Below are 18,133 nucleotides of genomic sequence, written 5' to 3' on the forward strand. Positions count from 1 at the left end.
CTGCCCTCTCTAAGACTCGCCTTTCCTTCCTTACCTTTTACTCCTCCCCCACGCTAAACCCTCAAAGTTCTTGTTTCCATTCTCAGTGCTTAGGAGTAGGCCAGGTTTCTCTCCCTTTTCCCTCAATGTTGTTTCTTCTTTAACCAAAGAGGCTCAATGTGTTCCCCAAATAAGCCTAGTTTAGTTTAATGTAGTTTCATTAGGTGAGTTGCACACTGTAGCCAAGGTTAACCTTCAACTCACTATGTAGCCAAGCTGGCCTCAAATTCACAGCAATCCACCTGCCTCCCAAAGTAAGCTTTTTCTCTACCCTTAACATTGGCTCTTTATTGTCTCTAGAAATAGCCGCCCTGCCTCCAGTTAGGTGATGTCTCATTGTGATTTTGATTTGCATTTCCTTATGGTTAAACAATGCCCCGGGTTGGTTTGTTTGTAGGGGGTTGGGTTTTTTTTCATATACTTATGCTGAAACTATACAATGCTGTTATCATAGCAATTGAGACAAAGTTGTACTTTGTACATGCAGGCCAACACTCATACACATAAAAGGTAAAATTAAATATTTTTAAAAATAATATTTAAAGTTGGAAACAAAAACAAATAAGAATGATGAGTGTATGTTTCAGCTCTCTTATAGAAGCCAGTTTGTCTTGGAGGTGGATGTATTAACAGAGCAGTTAATAACACATAACATTTGTCTGGTCCCAATGATGTTCAGGAGCCATCCTTGACACACAGCAACAGCACCTTATCCCAGTGTTACAGTGGAGGAAACAGAGGCATAGATCTGCTTAAGCCAATTAATAGCAAAGCCTGAGCATCTACGCTCGAGCTCTCAGCCCTATACCAGACACTCTGTGCCATCATGACGTTCATTCCTTAACTTCATGACTCAAAGATGGAAGAGGACCTTCCTTAAGGTCAACCACAGAATGAAAGGCTCACCCTGTATTCACTGAGACATTCTCTCTCCTGAACTGTAACTTTCTCTTTTTTTGTTTGTTTTCTACAGAAAATAACAAAGTTTTTCTAAATAGACTCCTGTCGAGTCTGAGGGCTTTCAAAGGTGAGTAGCAAATGTTCTGAGAAAGTAGTACATGGGATTGGTTTGAGATTCTCCACCTTTGTCCTTTTTTCCTAGTTTATGGTCGTGATTCTTCTGGAACCTGTTCTACACATTGATCAGTTTGGTCTTTGTTCATATATGGCGTGTAAATAGGTCAGCAGCAAGTTCAAAGGAACCAGTTTTGAATGCACAGCTTTATTTCTGTGGGTCTTGGACAGATCTCATTAGTACATGACTATCACTGTGCTGGACCATAGCCATCACAATGCTCAGCTGAGAACTGCAATTTAATAAAATGACCAATTTAGAAAATACTGCAACTCAGATTCCAGTTTTCTGGTCCTAAGCACTCCATATTTTCAAGCCATATATAATTAAAATATCACCATTTGCATAAGTCACAACTGCTCTAAGATCCCGTTGGAAGTTGGCATTGATGACACCCGAGTCCTGGTCTTTATGTCTAGTAGTCACTGTCTTCCAGTGCTGGAAGAAATTATCATGCCTGAATTTGAGATGAAGGAACTGACCTAAATAAGGGTCACAATGTAAAAAAGATGTTTAATACACATGGAGTTAAGATGTCCCCTGTATTATGGGCATCTGGAATACACATCCATCTGGCCAAGGAATGAAGGAGTCCTTCTGAAACTCACTACTTATTATGCACTTGCTGTCTATGAAATGGCAGTGATAATCACAGGCATCATTTATGCTGTTCATGACATGACTATTTTTACTAGGACAACAATTTTAACTTCTCTGAGTTAAATGATGCCACAACTCTACCCAGTTCAAAAGCAGCTTTTCCTACTGTGGCCATCTTTTATGATTATATGTAACTAAATTTTTCTGTGGAATAAAAGTTTACTCAATAGCACCCACTTAGGTAGATGTTTAAGCTCCAGAGATGCTGTTTGGTGTTTGATTTTTTTCTATTATAATAAAAACTATAATGTACATTTACCCTTCTCCCTTTGGCATGACCTCTTCATATGAAAAGTGGAATTAGTAGCCCAACAGTTATGAAAACTTAAAAGTAGCATGATTGCTAAACCACTTTCAAATAACTTTCTAATTCTTTTTTGTATGTTTATTTGCCTTTGTTTCTTGAGGAAAAAGTCTTGCTATGAAGTGCTGGCTGGCTTGGAACACTCTGTGAAGACCAGGCTGGCTTCAAACATGGTAGAGATAGATCTACTAGCCTCTGCCTCCAAAATACTGGCAGTAAAAGCATGCACCACAACCACAACCAGACAAGTTAACTCTTAACAAAAGCCAGGCCTGTCTAAAGTTACTCTATTTTAGCAAGTCTTTATGTCTGGATTGGGTTTTTCTCATGTGTCTGAACTTTTTTACAGGTGGAAGGGTTGATCCTAATAATGTGAAGACACTCCTCCAGAACTTAGGGCTCAAACTCAAAAACAAGGAATTGAGAAGTGTGGTACGGAAGCAGGCTGCTGCTGATGGTAAGCATGAGGACTGTGCTGCCCTTGGGTGTCAGGAGACAGAATCTTGGGATTAAGTATAAGAGATTCTAAGGTTAAACAGGCATGCTGATGCACACCCATAACCTCAGCACTTTGGAGACAGAGACAGGAGGATTGCTGGAAGTCCCAAACCTTTCTGTGTGGTAAGTTACACAGGCTACACACACATACATACACACACACACACACACACACACGCACACGCACACGCACACGCACACGCACACGCACACGCACATACACCACATACTTCTACAATTAGATTGATCTGAGAATTTTAGGTACTATTTATGGAGAAGAATTTGTCCTGAAAGTAAGAAGGAATTCTGTCTTTTGTCATTTTTTAGTAATCTGATGTCATCATGCTATTCCCTTGGTGTTTGAGAGTACACTAACAGGCCAGGGACTTGTAGGAAAAAAGAAAATGGAAGCAGGGGTAAAAGAGAATGAATTGTAAAGATAGCCAGAAATAATCAAGAGAGAAAAATCTGCAATAGGAATTAGTGGAACACCATCAATATTCCCAAAGGTATCCAATGACATGAGATAAATACAGAAGTAGGAAACATTAAAGGGCAACACATCAGGAATTGATGGGGTACAGGAAACATCTAGGTCAATGTCTACATATATGTGAGTCACACACACATACACACAGCACACACAAACACATACATAGCACACCTTTTGAATAGTTTCGTTACCATTCTTAGAAGGCATCTAAAAACCCAAGGACTGAAGATATGATACATAAGTACCATGAAGACATGATACTTCTCACAGCCAAACCCTGTGCTCAAGAGAATGGCCACAGTCCAAGGTCCTTCTTAATAATGAGGAATCCAGCTTCAAAACGGGAAATGTAAATTTAATGTTAAACACAAATAGATTAGTAAAATTTATAGGCTCTCATCAGATCCTAATTTATAATTTGTCTAAGTTATATATCATCATCTTAATTGTTTATGTTCTGTATTACAGCTAATCGAAGTATCCCTCTGAAAAAAATATTAGCGGATGTGAACTCGGTTGTAGGCAAGTTAAAAGTTCTCTAAAGTTTAAAACCCTAAATTTTAATGCTGTCCTCAGATCTTTTCATTAATACATAAACTCACAAGCCCAGGAGGCATATAAACAAAACTCGGGTGTCTTCTCAGTGTTCTGCTTCCTCATCTAGATGTCCCAAGGGTGGGTGATGTTGGCACACGAGCATGAGGATCAGATCAATCCCCAGAACCTACATAAATAGCAAATTGTGGTGGTACACCCTTTTAATCCCAGCACTGGAGAGGTGAAGATGGGTGGATCCCTGGGGCTTGCTGGTCAGCCAAACTAGCATAACATGTGAGCTCCAAGCCAGTGAGAGACACTGTCTCAAAAAGGTGTATGGCCCCACAGCTGAAGCTGACCTCTGGCCTCTATACCCACACACACCTGCACATACCTATGCACCCACGAATACACCCACACAGGCATATACAACACACAAGTGATTTTTTTAAGTGTAATAAAAGAGCTCCCCTCCTCAGAGTGAAAGAAACATGGTCTATTCTCTTCTGTTGTTTATTCTGCTTTGGAGCCTTTCTGTGCCTTGGTTTTCTAACAGTTACTTGTTGTGATATTTGTTAATACTGCAAATTATACTTACTACTTCTGTTTTTTGAAGGAGAAAAAGTTAGTGCTAAAGATGTGAAAAGTTTTTTAGAAGCTGCTGGAATAACATTAACACCTAAAGAATACTTAGAACTGATGAGAAATCTACCGACTGACGGTGAGTTTTTCAAACACTATTAGAATGTTAGTAAAAGTTAGGTTGGGTGTCAAGATACTTTAAAAAATGAACAGACGTTTATCTTCTGGTATAATTGACTGCATCCTGGTTGTTGTTGTTGTTTTTAAGAGCTGTCAAAAATTTTTCATAGGACTTTGTTCTTGCCCCAGAAAGTATAATCTTGTTCTTGCACTGAGAGTCAACAATTCTATTTTCTTGATTTCCTATGATTGGGAATGAAAGCCATTATGATGTTCCAGTCTCCCTACTAGGGAAAGCTAACTTTGGAGATGTAAAGAAAGTGAGGCTGGTGGGAATAGGGAAGAGGAAGAGAGAAGAGAAGCAGAGAAAAGATGGGTTTGTATTCCTGTAGGATGTGGCGACAAGCTATTACACTTACTTTCATCCAGCTACATGTATGCTCTGAAAGTTTTCTCCATTTCTTGCTTTTGAACTCAAGCAAAATATCAAACTATTTATAAGGCAAATCACTGAAAAGCACCAAAGCACCTGGGTGGGATGGTAGCTCTGTCCTGTCCTTCTGAATGGCTGGTACCACTTTTCTGTGATGTGTGTGTGCCCCTGTTTTGCAGATAATGGAAATATATATGAAAACAGATTGATAGACTGTCTGAAATCATTCGAAGGTAAGGGGCATGATGAGAAGGATAAACAGAGCCCTTGACTCACACTTGTATCTGGTTGTCCTCTCGTGGGGACCGTCCTCTCCCACGCCAATCCCACACTTACTCTCCTGGCTTCCCACGCCAATCCCACACTTACTCTCCTGGCTTCACATCCACATTTTCCAAGTAATTTTTCATTCTGCTGCTAAGATTAGCTTTTGACAAAAATCAAATTGAAATCTGGTTGCACATAGAAAGTATCATTTGAGGGCTATTACCTGGGGAAAAAATTTCCTAACTCAACAAGCTAAAGTGAGCTCTTAAGCCCTATGTTGTACCTGGTAGGAGAGTGAGTTCATACTTTTTGGGATTTTCCCCTACACCAAGCAAGAGCATTCTCAGTTCTCTTTGCATTTTGGCCACTTCTGTGCACTTGAACGTCTGGGTGCTGACACTCTTGCTGACAGCCATGATATGGGGGAATCAATGAAAGTGTTCTTAGTCAGCAAAGTTACTAAGTTCCTTTTGTGTCTCTGATTCTTTCCTTAGGTGGGACAGTTGATGTCAATAACTTAGAAAATGCCTTGGAAAACTTGAAAATCAAGCTCTCAGATGAAAAACTAAAAGATCTGTCAGAAAACCTTCCATTTGATGGTAAGCATGTGACTGGTATCAGACCTTCCAGGGACCCTCGCCCTCCAGAGTTTATGCCTGAGGCCTCTGGAAGCATCATCCATCTGTTTTGATGCTAATATGATTTTTTTTATCTTTTGTTTGTTTGTTTGTTTGGTTGGTTGGTTGGTTGGTTGGTTGGTTTTTCAAGACAGAGTTTCTCTGTGTAACAGCCCTGGCTGTCCTGGAACTCACTTTGTATACCAGACTGGTCTCAAACTCACAGAGATCCACCTCCCTCTACCTCCCGAGTGCTGGGATTAAAGGCGTGATTCACCACCACCCAGCTGATTTTTTTTTATCTTAAAGAAGAATCTAGTCCATGTAAGAGCACATTTTGGTTTAGTATATTTTCATTAGTTTTGATATATATATATATGATATATGTGCTAGAGTGAGTTATGGGGAATATATCTTTACTTGAGGGACACTGAAGGAAGATAGCTTATTATAGTGAAAGGGTTGCTAATTTCACATTAATTACATCATTTCAGTATCTTCCAAAAGCTATGTCATCAAACTACATGTTTCTCTACATTGTAATATATAGACTTCCTTGTCTGTTCCTCCTCTATTTTGACACTGTCCACAGGATTCCAACCTGGCCTCAAGTCTTTGATAGACCAGCAATTTTGAACTACAATGTTATATCTTCTCTTTAAAAGGAACAGACAAGAGAGAACAGACTCCCACAAGTCATCCTCTGACATGTGCATGGGTGTTGTGACATGTGCGCACCTACACGCAGATACACACAGTGGTGGTTTGAATGAGAATGGCCCCCAAGGCTCTTATATTTGAATGTTTGGTTCCCAGTTAGTGGAACTGTCTGGGAAGGATTGGGAAGTGTGGTGTTGGAAGGAGTGTGGCCTTGTTGGAAGAGGGTATGCCACTGGGGATAGGCTTTGAGGTTTCAGGAGCCCATGCCAGGCTCTACCTGTAACTTCTGGTTAGATGTGATCTCTCAACTGGAACTCCAGCACTGCGTCTGCTGCCACACTCCCTGCCATCGTGGTCATAACTCACCCTCTGAAACTGTAAGCAAGCCCCCAGTTAAATGCTTTCTTCTATAACTTGCCCTGGTCATGGCATTTTATCACAGCAACAGAATAGTAACTAAGACACACACACACACACACACACACACACACACACACACACACACAAATGAAAAATGTAATAAAATAGACTTCCAGTCCTCTTACTCTCACTACCAAATAATGTAGTCCTCTTATTCATTGCAGTTATGGTCCCTGGATGCCTCTTCGGTTTGTATACGTGAACCATCTCCTGACTGCTCTCACTATCCAACACTCTTCTGTCCCTCTGCTCTGTGATGATCTCAGCATTTGATTGGCCATCACTGAAGTCTCACATCCGTCACTGAGCTTTACTATAGAATGATGTGAGCCTGTCTCTCCAGATTAATTTCCTCTTGGGTAACAGAAGGACCTAAGAACATTTTACCTCCATTCTCTTCCTTCTCTATGTTAAGGTGCTTCTCTCTTTAGTTCTGTGCTGGTCTATTTTAATTTAGAGAAACATCAGTGGTCATATTAGTTATTTGTCTCATCGCTGGAACGAGTCCATGACAAAGGCAGCTGGAGGAATGAGGTTTGTTTTGGCTGACATTTTAGGAGATGCGGTCCTAGGCGGCAGGGATGGTGTGGTGGCAGGAGCAGGAGTTCACATCCACTGTCAGGAGGGAGAGAGCAATGAATGCCTGTGCTCAACTTCCTTCTAATCCAGTCCAGGACCCCAGGCAAAGGAAGGATGCAACCCACAATTAGGGTGGATCTTCCCACCTCAACTTACTCTAGATAAGCCCTCAGAGATGTGCCTAGAGATTTTGTTTCCATGGTGATTTTACATCCCATCAAGTTGACAATCAACATTGACCTAGTAGTGTAATATTTTTATAACACCAATGATCATTTGGAGTAACTCAAGTGTGCACACATTCTTAGCTTTTTATTCTTTCTTGCATCTCCAACTTTGCCTTTAGGATGATTTTTTTTCTGCCAAAAGTAAATATCATTGACAAATACTCTTTTTCTGCTATAAAATTATCTAGTCAGTTTAACATGTGGTACATGCTTATATGCTTATACTCCTACCACGCAAGAGGCTGAGGCAGGAAGATTGCAAGTTTGAGACTACCTTAAGGTATGTATCAAGAGCCTGTCTGAGTAAAACACACACACACACACACACACACACACACACACACACACACATACACACACACACGAGTTTGCTATAATTCCTGATAGATATGTTTTCTGAGCATAGAATTCTAGTTAGTCATTTTCTTTCATACACTTAAAATATCATCCTACAATCATGTTTTCTAACGTTGATGGGAAGTCAACTGTAAATCTTACTTAATTGTTCTGCTGTTGTTGCTTTTAGGATATTTACCTTTAGTTCTGAAGCTTCGCTGTGATGTGGAAATTTGAAATGGATTGATTTTCATGTATCTGCCTTAGGATTCATTGGGCTTTTGAATATAATTGAAATCCTTTATTAGATGTAGAAAACTACCAGATATTTTTCTTATAATCTTGTCCTTATTCTGTATGGTTTTTTTTTCATTTCTTCCATAACTTTGATTAAAGAAAGACAAACTATCTTCTTTGTCCTTGATTTCTCTTCATTTTTGTCCATAAGTTTTCTTCCTATGATCCATAGAAGTCTTAAATATATACATTCTATAAGTGGTAAGAATTCACAAAGCACCCATCTGCCATATTGACTGTAAGGAGTATTTGTAATAGAAATAGCCTCCTAAGGAAGAATGGAATTACATACTAGTGGCCTGTCCTTTATTGTAAGAAATACCAATAATGAGCATAGTTTCCAGTTTTGTTTTTGTCCTAAAATGTCCTACATCTTTGGCCTGGGGTGATGGCTCAGCAGTTAAGAGCACTGGCTGCTCTTACAGAGCAGCTGGGTTTGACTCCGAGCACCCACATCGTTCCTCACAACCATCTGTAACTCCAGTTCCAGGTGATCTGATGCCTTCTTCTGGTCTTTTCAGGTCCTGCACACAGATAGTGCACAAACATACATACAGGCAAAACACCTATACACATAATATTTTTAGTGAAAAATTAAATATACTACATCTTCAATTCCAACAAGTTATACTGATTTGAGGACCTGCTAGTAGACAGTATAAACTAAAGAGAACAAGCCTGAAGAGAGGGATGTACATGATATGCAAAGCTTAAGATCTTCTTTTCTTTTTCTTTTAGGAGTGTGTGTGTGTGTGTGTGTGTGTGTGTGTGTGTGTGTGTGTGTGCGTGTTCGTCTATGTATGCTATAATTCAAAACAAATCAGCAAAAAGTCCTACTTAACGTCCCCTTTACCTCTGAGTCAGCACACAGTTATTCATGTATGTGTGACTGTGGCCTTTTACAGCCTCTGGGAAGATTGATCTGCAGAGACTAATGAAAGAAGTACGAAAATTCACAGGTGAGCAAGGCCTTTTGCAAAAGACACAAGACTGTTACACAAAAGCTTCACATCTACATACATTTTTGAAAATGAGTTTTCTTAGCTGGACTATAGTGCACGCTCATAATTTCAGCATTCAGGATGCTAAGGCAGAAGAATTGCTGCAAGTTCAAGGCCAATCTGGAGACTTAGTGAGAACCAGGCCAGCCAGGGCTAGATAGAGTTCAGCACAGTAATCTAGCATTCAGGAAGACTGCAGAGGTTCAAGGCTAACTTGTCCTTCAGTAGGGAGAGTTCCAGACCAGCAGAGCTGGGTAGAAGCTTTACACAATGTAGGGTGTGTTCTGATCTCGTCACTGGCTTTACATTTTTTAACTGGCATAAAGATTACATCTATTTATTTAACCTTTAGCAAAATTTTGTGATGATCTATGTCTATAATGAGTTCTACAATTATTCTGAAACCTCCGTTAGTTTGTGCTTCGTGTCACCATGGTAACACAGCTAACAAATGTCATCATGCATTCAAAATACTCGGCAACTACTCTCACTCAGGAAACATTAGGATACAACTGTGACAGTATGCCAGTGAGGTGGCTTGTGAGGTGACCCATCTCATCATCCAGCCAAAACAGAGGGCAGTACAGATCTGAGCTGATGTTGGTACACCTGAGATTAGGTACAGCTATGCAGGGGCTTCCTGTGCATCTCTTTGTTGTAAGCAGGATTAACACCTCTGAGGCCATTTAGACCATTGCAAACCCATAGTTTCTTCAAATTTGAACACATTTCCATGAGTCCTGTACCAACTTACTTTTATCATCTGAAGTCAGCAAGCAATTCTCACTTTTACTATTGCCATTTTTTTTCCAAAGGAGGAAAAATTGATGCCAAACTCGCACAAAGAGTGCTGGGGAACATGGGCATAGAGTTCACGAACAGCTCACTTTTACTATTGCCATTTTTTTTCCAAAGGAGGAAAAATTGATGCCAAACTCGCACAAAGAGTGCTGGGGAACATGGGCATAGAGTTCACGAACAGGGAAGTCAATGAGCTAATGAAAAGGCTGCCTGTCGCTGGTAGGTACTCTGTTGACTGGAATGCATCTCTGTGCTTGTATAAACTTTAGTGTGAGAACATCCTAAAAAGTGATGCCTCTCCTGCCCTGCAACACCTAAAACACAAAGAGAACAAATTGTAATTGGGCCGGGTGGTGGCGGCATATGCCTTTAATCCTGGCACTCGGGAGGCAGAGGCAAGCAGATCTCTGTGAGTTCGAGGCCAGCCTGATCTACAAAGTGAATTCCAGGACAGAGTCCAAAGCCACACAGAGAAACCCTGTCTCGAAAAAAAAATTGTAATTGGAACGGTATTGTGTCTAGCATTTAAATTTGTTTTGATAGCATCTCCCCCCCACACCCCACCAACATCTTTAAACTTAATCTTGGTATTAAAAGTGTTGTTCCTGGCTGTGGAGATGGCTCAGTAGGTAAAAGCATTTGCTGTATAAGACTACTGATCTGAGCTCACATCCCTGGAACACATATAAAAGTTGCAGTGCTCAGGTCTATAATCCTGGCCCTACCACAGTGAGGTAGATGGGAGGCAGAGACAGAGTCCCCAAAAGTTCCCAGACCAGCTAGCCTGGAATACACAGTGTAAGAGCAAACAAGACAGACCCTGTCTCAAACAAGATGGCTGATAAGTACTGACATCTAAGATTGTACTCCAACCTACACACACACACACACAAATAGATGGATGGATAGATAGATAGATAGATAGATAGATAGATAGATAAGCAAAGTTTAAATAAAGAGGACAAACTTGATGAACTAATGGTAACAGCAAGAAGAAAGGGAAAGCAAGCTCGGCGTGAGGAAAGACATGTGTCAGCCCACATTCAGAACTCTGTCCAGGGCTCGGGGAAGGCTCAGCAGTAGGGCACTTGATTAGGTGCACAAAGCCCTGGGGGGAAAAAGAGGAGGATAAAGGGGGACCTTGGGGACTTAGATCCATGGAAAGCCCTGGGTTCAGTCCCCAGCTCCAAAGAAGGTGAGAGGTCGAAGTCACAAAAGAAGGAGGAACAGGAACAGAAGAGAAAAGAAAAAGAAAGGAAAAAAATTTCTTACTTTGCACTTCTTTATAAAGACGTGTGTAGATATGAGAACTATAGAAGTATAAATTTAAGGGCGGGAGAGATGGCTCAGTGGTTAAGAGCACTGGCTGTTCTTCCAGAAGTCCTGAGTTCAATTCCCGGCAACCACATGGTGGCTCACAACTATCTATAATGAGATCTGATGCCTTCTTCTGGCATGCAGGCGGAACATGCAGGCAGAACACTGTATACATAATAAATAAAGAAGTATAAATTTCAAAGGTAAATTCTTATAATATGCACTTAAAGTTATATCCTTCTATACCTTTTTACGGTATATATAATTTTTCTCTAATTTTAAATGTTTCATATTTTACAGATGATGGGAAGATACTTAAAAACATATTTCTTGATCATGTAAAGTGGTTTCCTGGTAAGTGATAATCACAATAAAGCAATTCAAACTATTATCTGTGCTTTACCTTGACTTAACAAAAATCATGTCATCATTACATAATAATCAGGTGATTTATTTTCTCTAAGTTTGTAGATCTTTTAGATACAGCTATAACTAATGCAGTTTATAATTTTCTATTATAATTGGCAATGCAAATGCTTCAAATTCTGTTTGCAAATCAAGAGTGTTAGTCGTTGTCTGATATAATTCATAGTTCATCTGAGAGATACAATTTATAGTATATAGAATCAGTACATGCAATCAATGTATAAATAAAAAATTTACATAACTCTTCTGATAAATAATTAACTTCTAAATACAACCTTCCTGCAAACTGTAGAAAACATCCCTGAAGCAGGATTGGCAAAATACATTGTGTTCTCAGCTTCCACCATGTCTCTGCAGCCCTTAGAGTTGTCTGATTTTACTATGCTCTGGGTTGCTTCCATCTGTGGTAACTTAGGCTCCAGCTCCTTCATTTGTGACCTCCTTCTTTCTTCAGGGGGCAAGTGTCATGCCTCCAAAATGGATGCCATCCTAGAAGACATGGGCTATGAGCTGGAGGATGAGGAAATTGAAGACCTGCAGAGCCATCTGCCCATTGAAGGTGAGCATGTCATGGTGTCTTCAGAGACACTCTCAGCCAGAGACAAACCAGAGGTGACTTGTCTGTTAAGCAAGGAGTTCCACTTGCAAAGCTAAATCCTAACATCACTGAGAACACTTAAAGACCCAAGAAGCCAGAGAAATAAAATGAAGGAGCATTTCAACAAGGAAAAAAAGTGACAGGAACAAAGAATCAGTACTTAAGAGAGCCTATCGCTTTTCCAGAGGATCTAAGTTCTGTCCCCAATACCCATGTTGGAAAGCTCACAATTGCCTAAATACTCCAGCTCCAGGGGATCAGATTCCCTTTCTGGCCTCAATAATAATAATAATAATAATAATAATAATAATAATAATAATAAGTCCATCAAATCACCAGGAAGCTCAGGAAAGGGAACATATCTAACCATTCTAGATTTTCTTAATTGGCAGTTATGTGTATATATATATATATATATATATATATATATATATATATATATATATATATTGTGTAACGTGGTGTTTTAAAGCTTACTTATTGAATAGTTAGATCTAGCTAATTAATGAAGGCATCACCCCACACAGTTACCATTTTTCTGGTGATAGCAAACAGCATGCATATTTATACTTTTAAAGAACTCAGCAAACTGTCACTGTCAGCTTTGTCCCTTGCTGAGCAGTGGACTTCTATGATTATGCATCTTCTGACCAGTACCCTGCTTCCAGTTTCTGGAGGTCAATGTTTTTATAGTCTACAATGAGAGAGAACAGTGTCTGTCTGTGCCTCTCTTGTCTCAGCTCATATAAAGTCCTCCAGTTCATCAGGGAACTCTTACAATGACTGTATCCCAGCTATTGGGAACAGTGTTGTGTGAACGTGAGCTCACAGACCTCTGTTCAATACACACAGTGCCTTCCTTTGATCTACCAAGTTGTGAGACTGTTGGTCAGGCAGTAATCCTATTTTTGTTTTTGAAGAGTTTCCATGTTGTTTTCCACAATGGCTATACTGATGTTACTCCCACAAACATTGTTTAAGAGTTGCTCTTCCGCCAGGCAGCAGTGGTGCATGCCTTTAATCTCAGCATTCGGGAGGCAGAGCCAGGAGGATCTCTGTGAGCTCAAGGCCAGCCTGGTCTACAGAGCGAGATCCAGGACAGGCAACAAAACTACACAGAGAAACCCTGTCTCAAAAAAAAAAAAAAAAAAAAAAAAAAAAAGAGAGAGAGAGTTGCTCTTTTTCTCTACCCTTAACATTGGCTCTTTATTGTCTCTAGAAATAGCCGCCCTGCCTCCAGTTAGGTGATGTCTCATTGTGATTTTGATTTGCATTTCCTTATGGTTAAACAATGCCCCGGGTTGGTTTGTTCGTAGGGGGTTGGGTTTTTTTCATATGCTTATGCTGAAACTATACAATGCTGTTATCATAGCAATTGAGACAAAGTTGTACTGCTTCCTAAGGTACCAAATTGTAGACTGAGTCTGCCTCCAAGAAATAACCTTCCTTTAATTTTAAATCACAGTCTTTGTCATTCAGACGTGATAAGAAGGGAGGTGAGTTGTCAGCACTTATAGCCACTTCAAGTAAATCTGGAGCCAACAGTCCCCTGTGTATGACTCCTACTCTATGCAGACAGATGATTGGTTAGTTAAGGCAACTAGAAGCCATAGCCATAACCTCTAGCTAGCCTCAACACTAAGGAAAATGACATTTCTCCAGCTTAGTCTAAAAAACCTCAACTGGAGAAAAAAAACTCTCTGTGTGTGTGTGTGTGTGTGTGTGTGTGTGTGTGTGTGTGTGTGTTTTGAGAGGTCTTGTTTTTTTTTTTGGGGGGGGGAGTTTGTTGTTGTTTTTACTTTATTTTTTTAGAGATGAAGTCTTATTATGTAGCCCTGGTCAGTCTGTAAACCAGGTTGACTTCTAACTCACAGAGACCTACCTGCCTCTGCCTCCAGAGTGTTGAAATCAAAGACATGCATCACCACACCCAGCTAGAATTTTTTCTCAATAGTAAAATCATATCCTCAGGTTCTGGGCAAAAGAAGCTACGTCTGGCTAGCTTAAGCACAAAGACAACTGTGGAAGGTCATAGAGTGATTCATAGAATCAGAAATTTGAAAACCCAGGGTTGGGAAGAGCAAAGCCAAGGCTGCATCAAAACGATCACATGACCACAGAGTTAATTAATAGTGTTATCAGGTGATGCAGCTGGATGTGTCCACCTGTCCACACTTTTCGGGATTCTGAGTCAGAAAGTCAGTCGGGCTCATTGAATCACATGCCCAAAGGACCAGGATAGGGTAGGACACACCCTCCCTGAGAAGGGAAAGCATTGCACCCAAAGAACACAGGAATGAGTGCTACTTAGCTGACTCAGGTGGGAAATACTTCTTAATTGCATTATCCTCAACATTCAGCTAGGGGTGATAATATAGACTTAACTTTTTAAAATACATTATTTGGACTGGGTGGTGGTAGTGCATGCCTTTAATCCTAACACTCAGGAGGCAGCGACAGGCATGGTCTACAGAGGGAGTTCCAGGACAGCCAGGGCTATACAAAGAAACCCTGTCTCAGGAGAAAAAAAAGTATATTATTTGGCTGTATAAATAATTAGGGCAACTTCTATAATCCTATAAGGAAAATAGAGAGGCTATATAACCTTCTGTCTAAAAGCAGTGTGGCAACTTCCATAGATATTATAATACATTGTGTATTGTTTGGAGTTAAAATTATGAATAATGTATCTATTTAGAAGCCAATCTTCTACAATTCTCACCGTACCATGAAATTTTATTACATCGACTTACTTTGTTTTGTGCTGTTATAATAGAATACATGAGACTAGGTAAATTAGGATGAACAGAAGTTAATTTCTCATAGTCATAGAGGCTAGGAAGTCCACTATCAAGAATTAACATGGTAGGAGCTTCCTGCTACATCACCCATGGCAGAAGGCAGAAGGGTAAAAGGCATGTGCCTGTGTGAGAGGAACAGACAGAGCATGCAAGAGCAAGCAAGTGCAGCCAACCAGGAGGGACTGCAAGTGGAACTCATCTTCATAACAAAACACTTCTCACTAGTAAATCCACCATGCAGTAAGATCAGTTCATCAGGACCCTGCCCACATGACCTAATCACCTCTTAAAGGTCTCACCTCTCCACACTGTTAGCACGGAGATTGTCTCCAACACACGTTCAAACCATCAGAACACCTTTATCTTTATCTTCATCCAATCACGCAGGGGCTCCTGGGTAGCCTGCCTTTGACCTTCACTGGAAATCTGTACAGCAAGTGAGATCTGACTCACCCACTGACTGTTTGTACAAGGTTATATGAAGAAGATTTAGTTAACAAGAACTCAGAATTATGTACTAATTAAATAGCAAATTCCCTTTCGCTGTTTTGATTCTGTTGCACACCTGGTCAGATAAACTAACAATCTCTGTGATGTAACCATAACTCATACTTATCAAATATTAACTGCCTACTCCATATGTGGCACCAGATCTATGTTATCAATAGTCCCAAAGCAACCTGTGAGGTAGGTTATTACCTTAATTTCTCTGATGTGGAAACTGAGGCTACATTACAGAGGTTGATGAATAGAACCTGAACAGATCTACATAGCTTCAAGGATTTGACTTCTCTACCAAATAATATTGCTTCTTAGAAAAAATACAGAGTTGTAGAGATTATGAGTGAATGGTAGCTTCAAGGGACAATGTGACCTAGAAATAAGATTTTCAACAAGTCAGCATATAATTTAAATAAGACAAATGTTGGAGGCCTTGGAGTTGGAAGCATAAAAAGAGTGTTCAGTAATGGCTGCATGTACAGCAGTGGGAAGCTAAGGCAGGGAATTACAGGTTCAGGGCACCCTAGAATACCTGTTCAGAGAGTTCCAGATCAGTCTGGGCTTCATAACAATGCCACAACACTGCTTTTCAAATCTGAAATACTCAGGTGACCAAACAGATTGCTCTTGAATTCTGACATAGAACAAGTCAACTGGAAAGATTAAACAATGCCTTTTAAATTTCCTAGCACCATTGCGTATAGAATTGATACATTCTGCAATTTCTCCTTCAGTGAGATTATATGTATATATATATATGTATATGTGTGTGTGTGATTTAGATATATATCATATTTATAGATCTTCAATTTTCAATTCCATGCTCATCTGGGGATGAAAACTGATGCATTTACAGAACAAATCAGGACAAACATTCGAATGTCAATGTTTTATTTCACACTGTAAGGCCTTAAGTTTTCTGGGTCTGAGTCACTGTGCCTAGGTCTTATTTGTATTTTGTCTTACAGATGGAAAGGTTAAACTGAGTAAGATGATGGAAAATGTAGAGTCATTCACAGGTGAGTAAAAGGCCATGGAGGAATAATGATTTTAAATGGCAATATTTTACGTTTATGCTTTTACCTATCCAAGCCCCATCACAGGGGCTTTGTTAGTACAATAATTTGTTGGTTTTACTCATATATTAATAATATATTTTATGGATCTTTGTGATATGGCTCAGCAGACACTTGGTGCCAAGCTTGATGACTTGTGTTTGCTCTCTGAGACCCACATAGTGGAGAGAACTGACTCCTGCAAATTGTCCTCTGACCTCCACAAGGGTGTCCCCAACACACACTAAATAAATAATAAATGTGATGAAAAATAGAAACATTTTATCCAGTAGTCCAGATTAGTTTTGCGTCATATCCTTTTTTTTTTGTTTTGTTTTGTTTTGTTTTGTTTTTTTGAGACAGAGTTTCTCTGTGTAGCTTTGCGCCTTTCCTGGAACTCACTTGGTAGTCCAGGCTGGCCTCGAACTCACAGAGATCCACCAGGCTCTGCCTCCTGAGTGCTGGGATTAAAGGTGTGCACCACCACCTCCCGGCACGTCATATGCTTTTTGACAAAATTGTTAAACTCTTCTATTATTGTAGTATTGTACAGTAATTTTCCTGGATTTTTTTTCATTGATTCAAATCAGTTGCACTATTCAAACAGCCAAAATAAACCTAGGTAACCACATTCACTGGTGAAATACTGCATTATAACTGATCTTTTTAGTAATAAATCACCTTGTCATATTATCATATATCATAAAAAGGAATGTGTAGCATGGAGAGGGGAGGGGCTCATGAAGTCCCGCCCCTAGCTGAAGAGCTATTGGCAGTTGTTAGCCAATTGTTGAGAGGGAGAGTCGACTTTCTTTAGTGGTGTGGCCCATGGAGGCTGCTCATGCTCCAGTAGATGGTGCCCTGCATGCATGTGCATAGAGACAACAGGAATCCAACTCAGGGAGTTATTTTTATAAAAAAGCAAAAAGAAAAAAAATATACACGAAGATGGGCAGGGCATGTGGGGGGATCTGAGTTGGAGGTGGAGGTAGATATGTTCTGAATACATTATACTCATATATGTAATTACCAAAGAACAATTTTTAATTGGCATTATTTATCTATAAAAATATGTATATAGTCGTTTATATCATAGCTATACAATTCTCTAAACTCCATTTCAGAATGTTAGTTTCTATTGTTGTTCTTAGTGAAATGATCCACTGACAATCACACTGATTAAGCCAATGAAAAGTTTTAAGTCCATTTTGTGGGTGAGGGGGGCTAGCCCAACCAAGAGTGAGCTTGTGCCTCTAAAAGTAAATTGGTACCCAAGCTCAGCAGTACAGTTTCTAAAGGCAAAAACCACAAAGACCATAATTTATATCAAAGGTATGTAAAAGTCAGAGGAACCTTGAAATATTCATTCCTGGCAGAGCACAGTAATTATTTTAGACATAATAAGTCAATTATTTTTCATTTATATTTTTTCAAGTTATTTTAGGATTTTTTAAAAAATTATTTTGGTTAATACATCTGGACCATGGTC

The 18,133-nt window shown here is 39.7% G+C and overlaps 1 protein-coding gene across 1 annotated transcript in view; it reads left to right on the forward strand.

Annotated features, from left to right (window-relative positions):
- LOC131917107 (uncharacterized) overlaps positions 1 to 18,133 on the forward strand; it is a 159,412-nt gene that overhangs the window by 134,651 nt on the left and 6,628 nt on the right. The window contains exons 85-95 of the mRNA XM_059270741.1: positions 1,013 to 1,066; positions 2,428 to 2,535; positions 3,538 to 3,591; positions 4,223 to 4,327; positions 4,921 to 4,974; positions 5,503 to 5,607; positions 9,050 to 9,103; positions 10,061 to 10,165; positions 11,564 to 11,617; positions 12,144 to 12,248; positions 16,558 to 16,608. Of these exons, the coding sequence (XP_059126724.1) occupies positions 1,013 to 1,066; positions 2,428 to 2,535; positions 3,538 to 3,591; positions 4,223 to 4,327; positions 4,921 to 4,974; positions 5,503 to 5,607; positions 9,050 to 9,103; positions 10,061 to 10,165; positions 11,564 to 11,617; positions 12,144 to 12,248; positions 16,558 to 16,608 (849 nt within the window). The remainder of the gene's footprint in view (positions 1 to 1,012; positions 1,067 to 2,427; positions 2,536 to 3,537; positions 3,592 to 4,222; positions 4,328 to 4,920; positions 4,975 to 5,502; positions 5,608 to 9,049; positions 9,104 to 10,060; positions 10,166 to 11,563; positions 11,618 to 12,143; positions 12,249 to 16,557; positions 16,609 to 18,133) is intronic.

This window comes from Peromyscus eremicus, chromosome 8a (assembly GCF_949786415.1).
Source record: "Peromyscus eremicus chromosome 8a, PerEre_H2_v1, whole genome shotgun sequence".
NCBI classification, from domain to species: Eukaryota; Metazoa; Chordata; class Mammalia; order Rodentia; family Cricetidae; genus Peromyscus; species Peromyscus eremicus.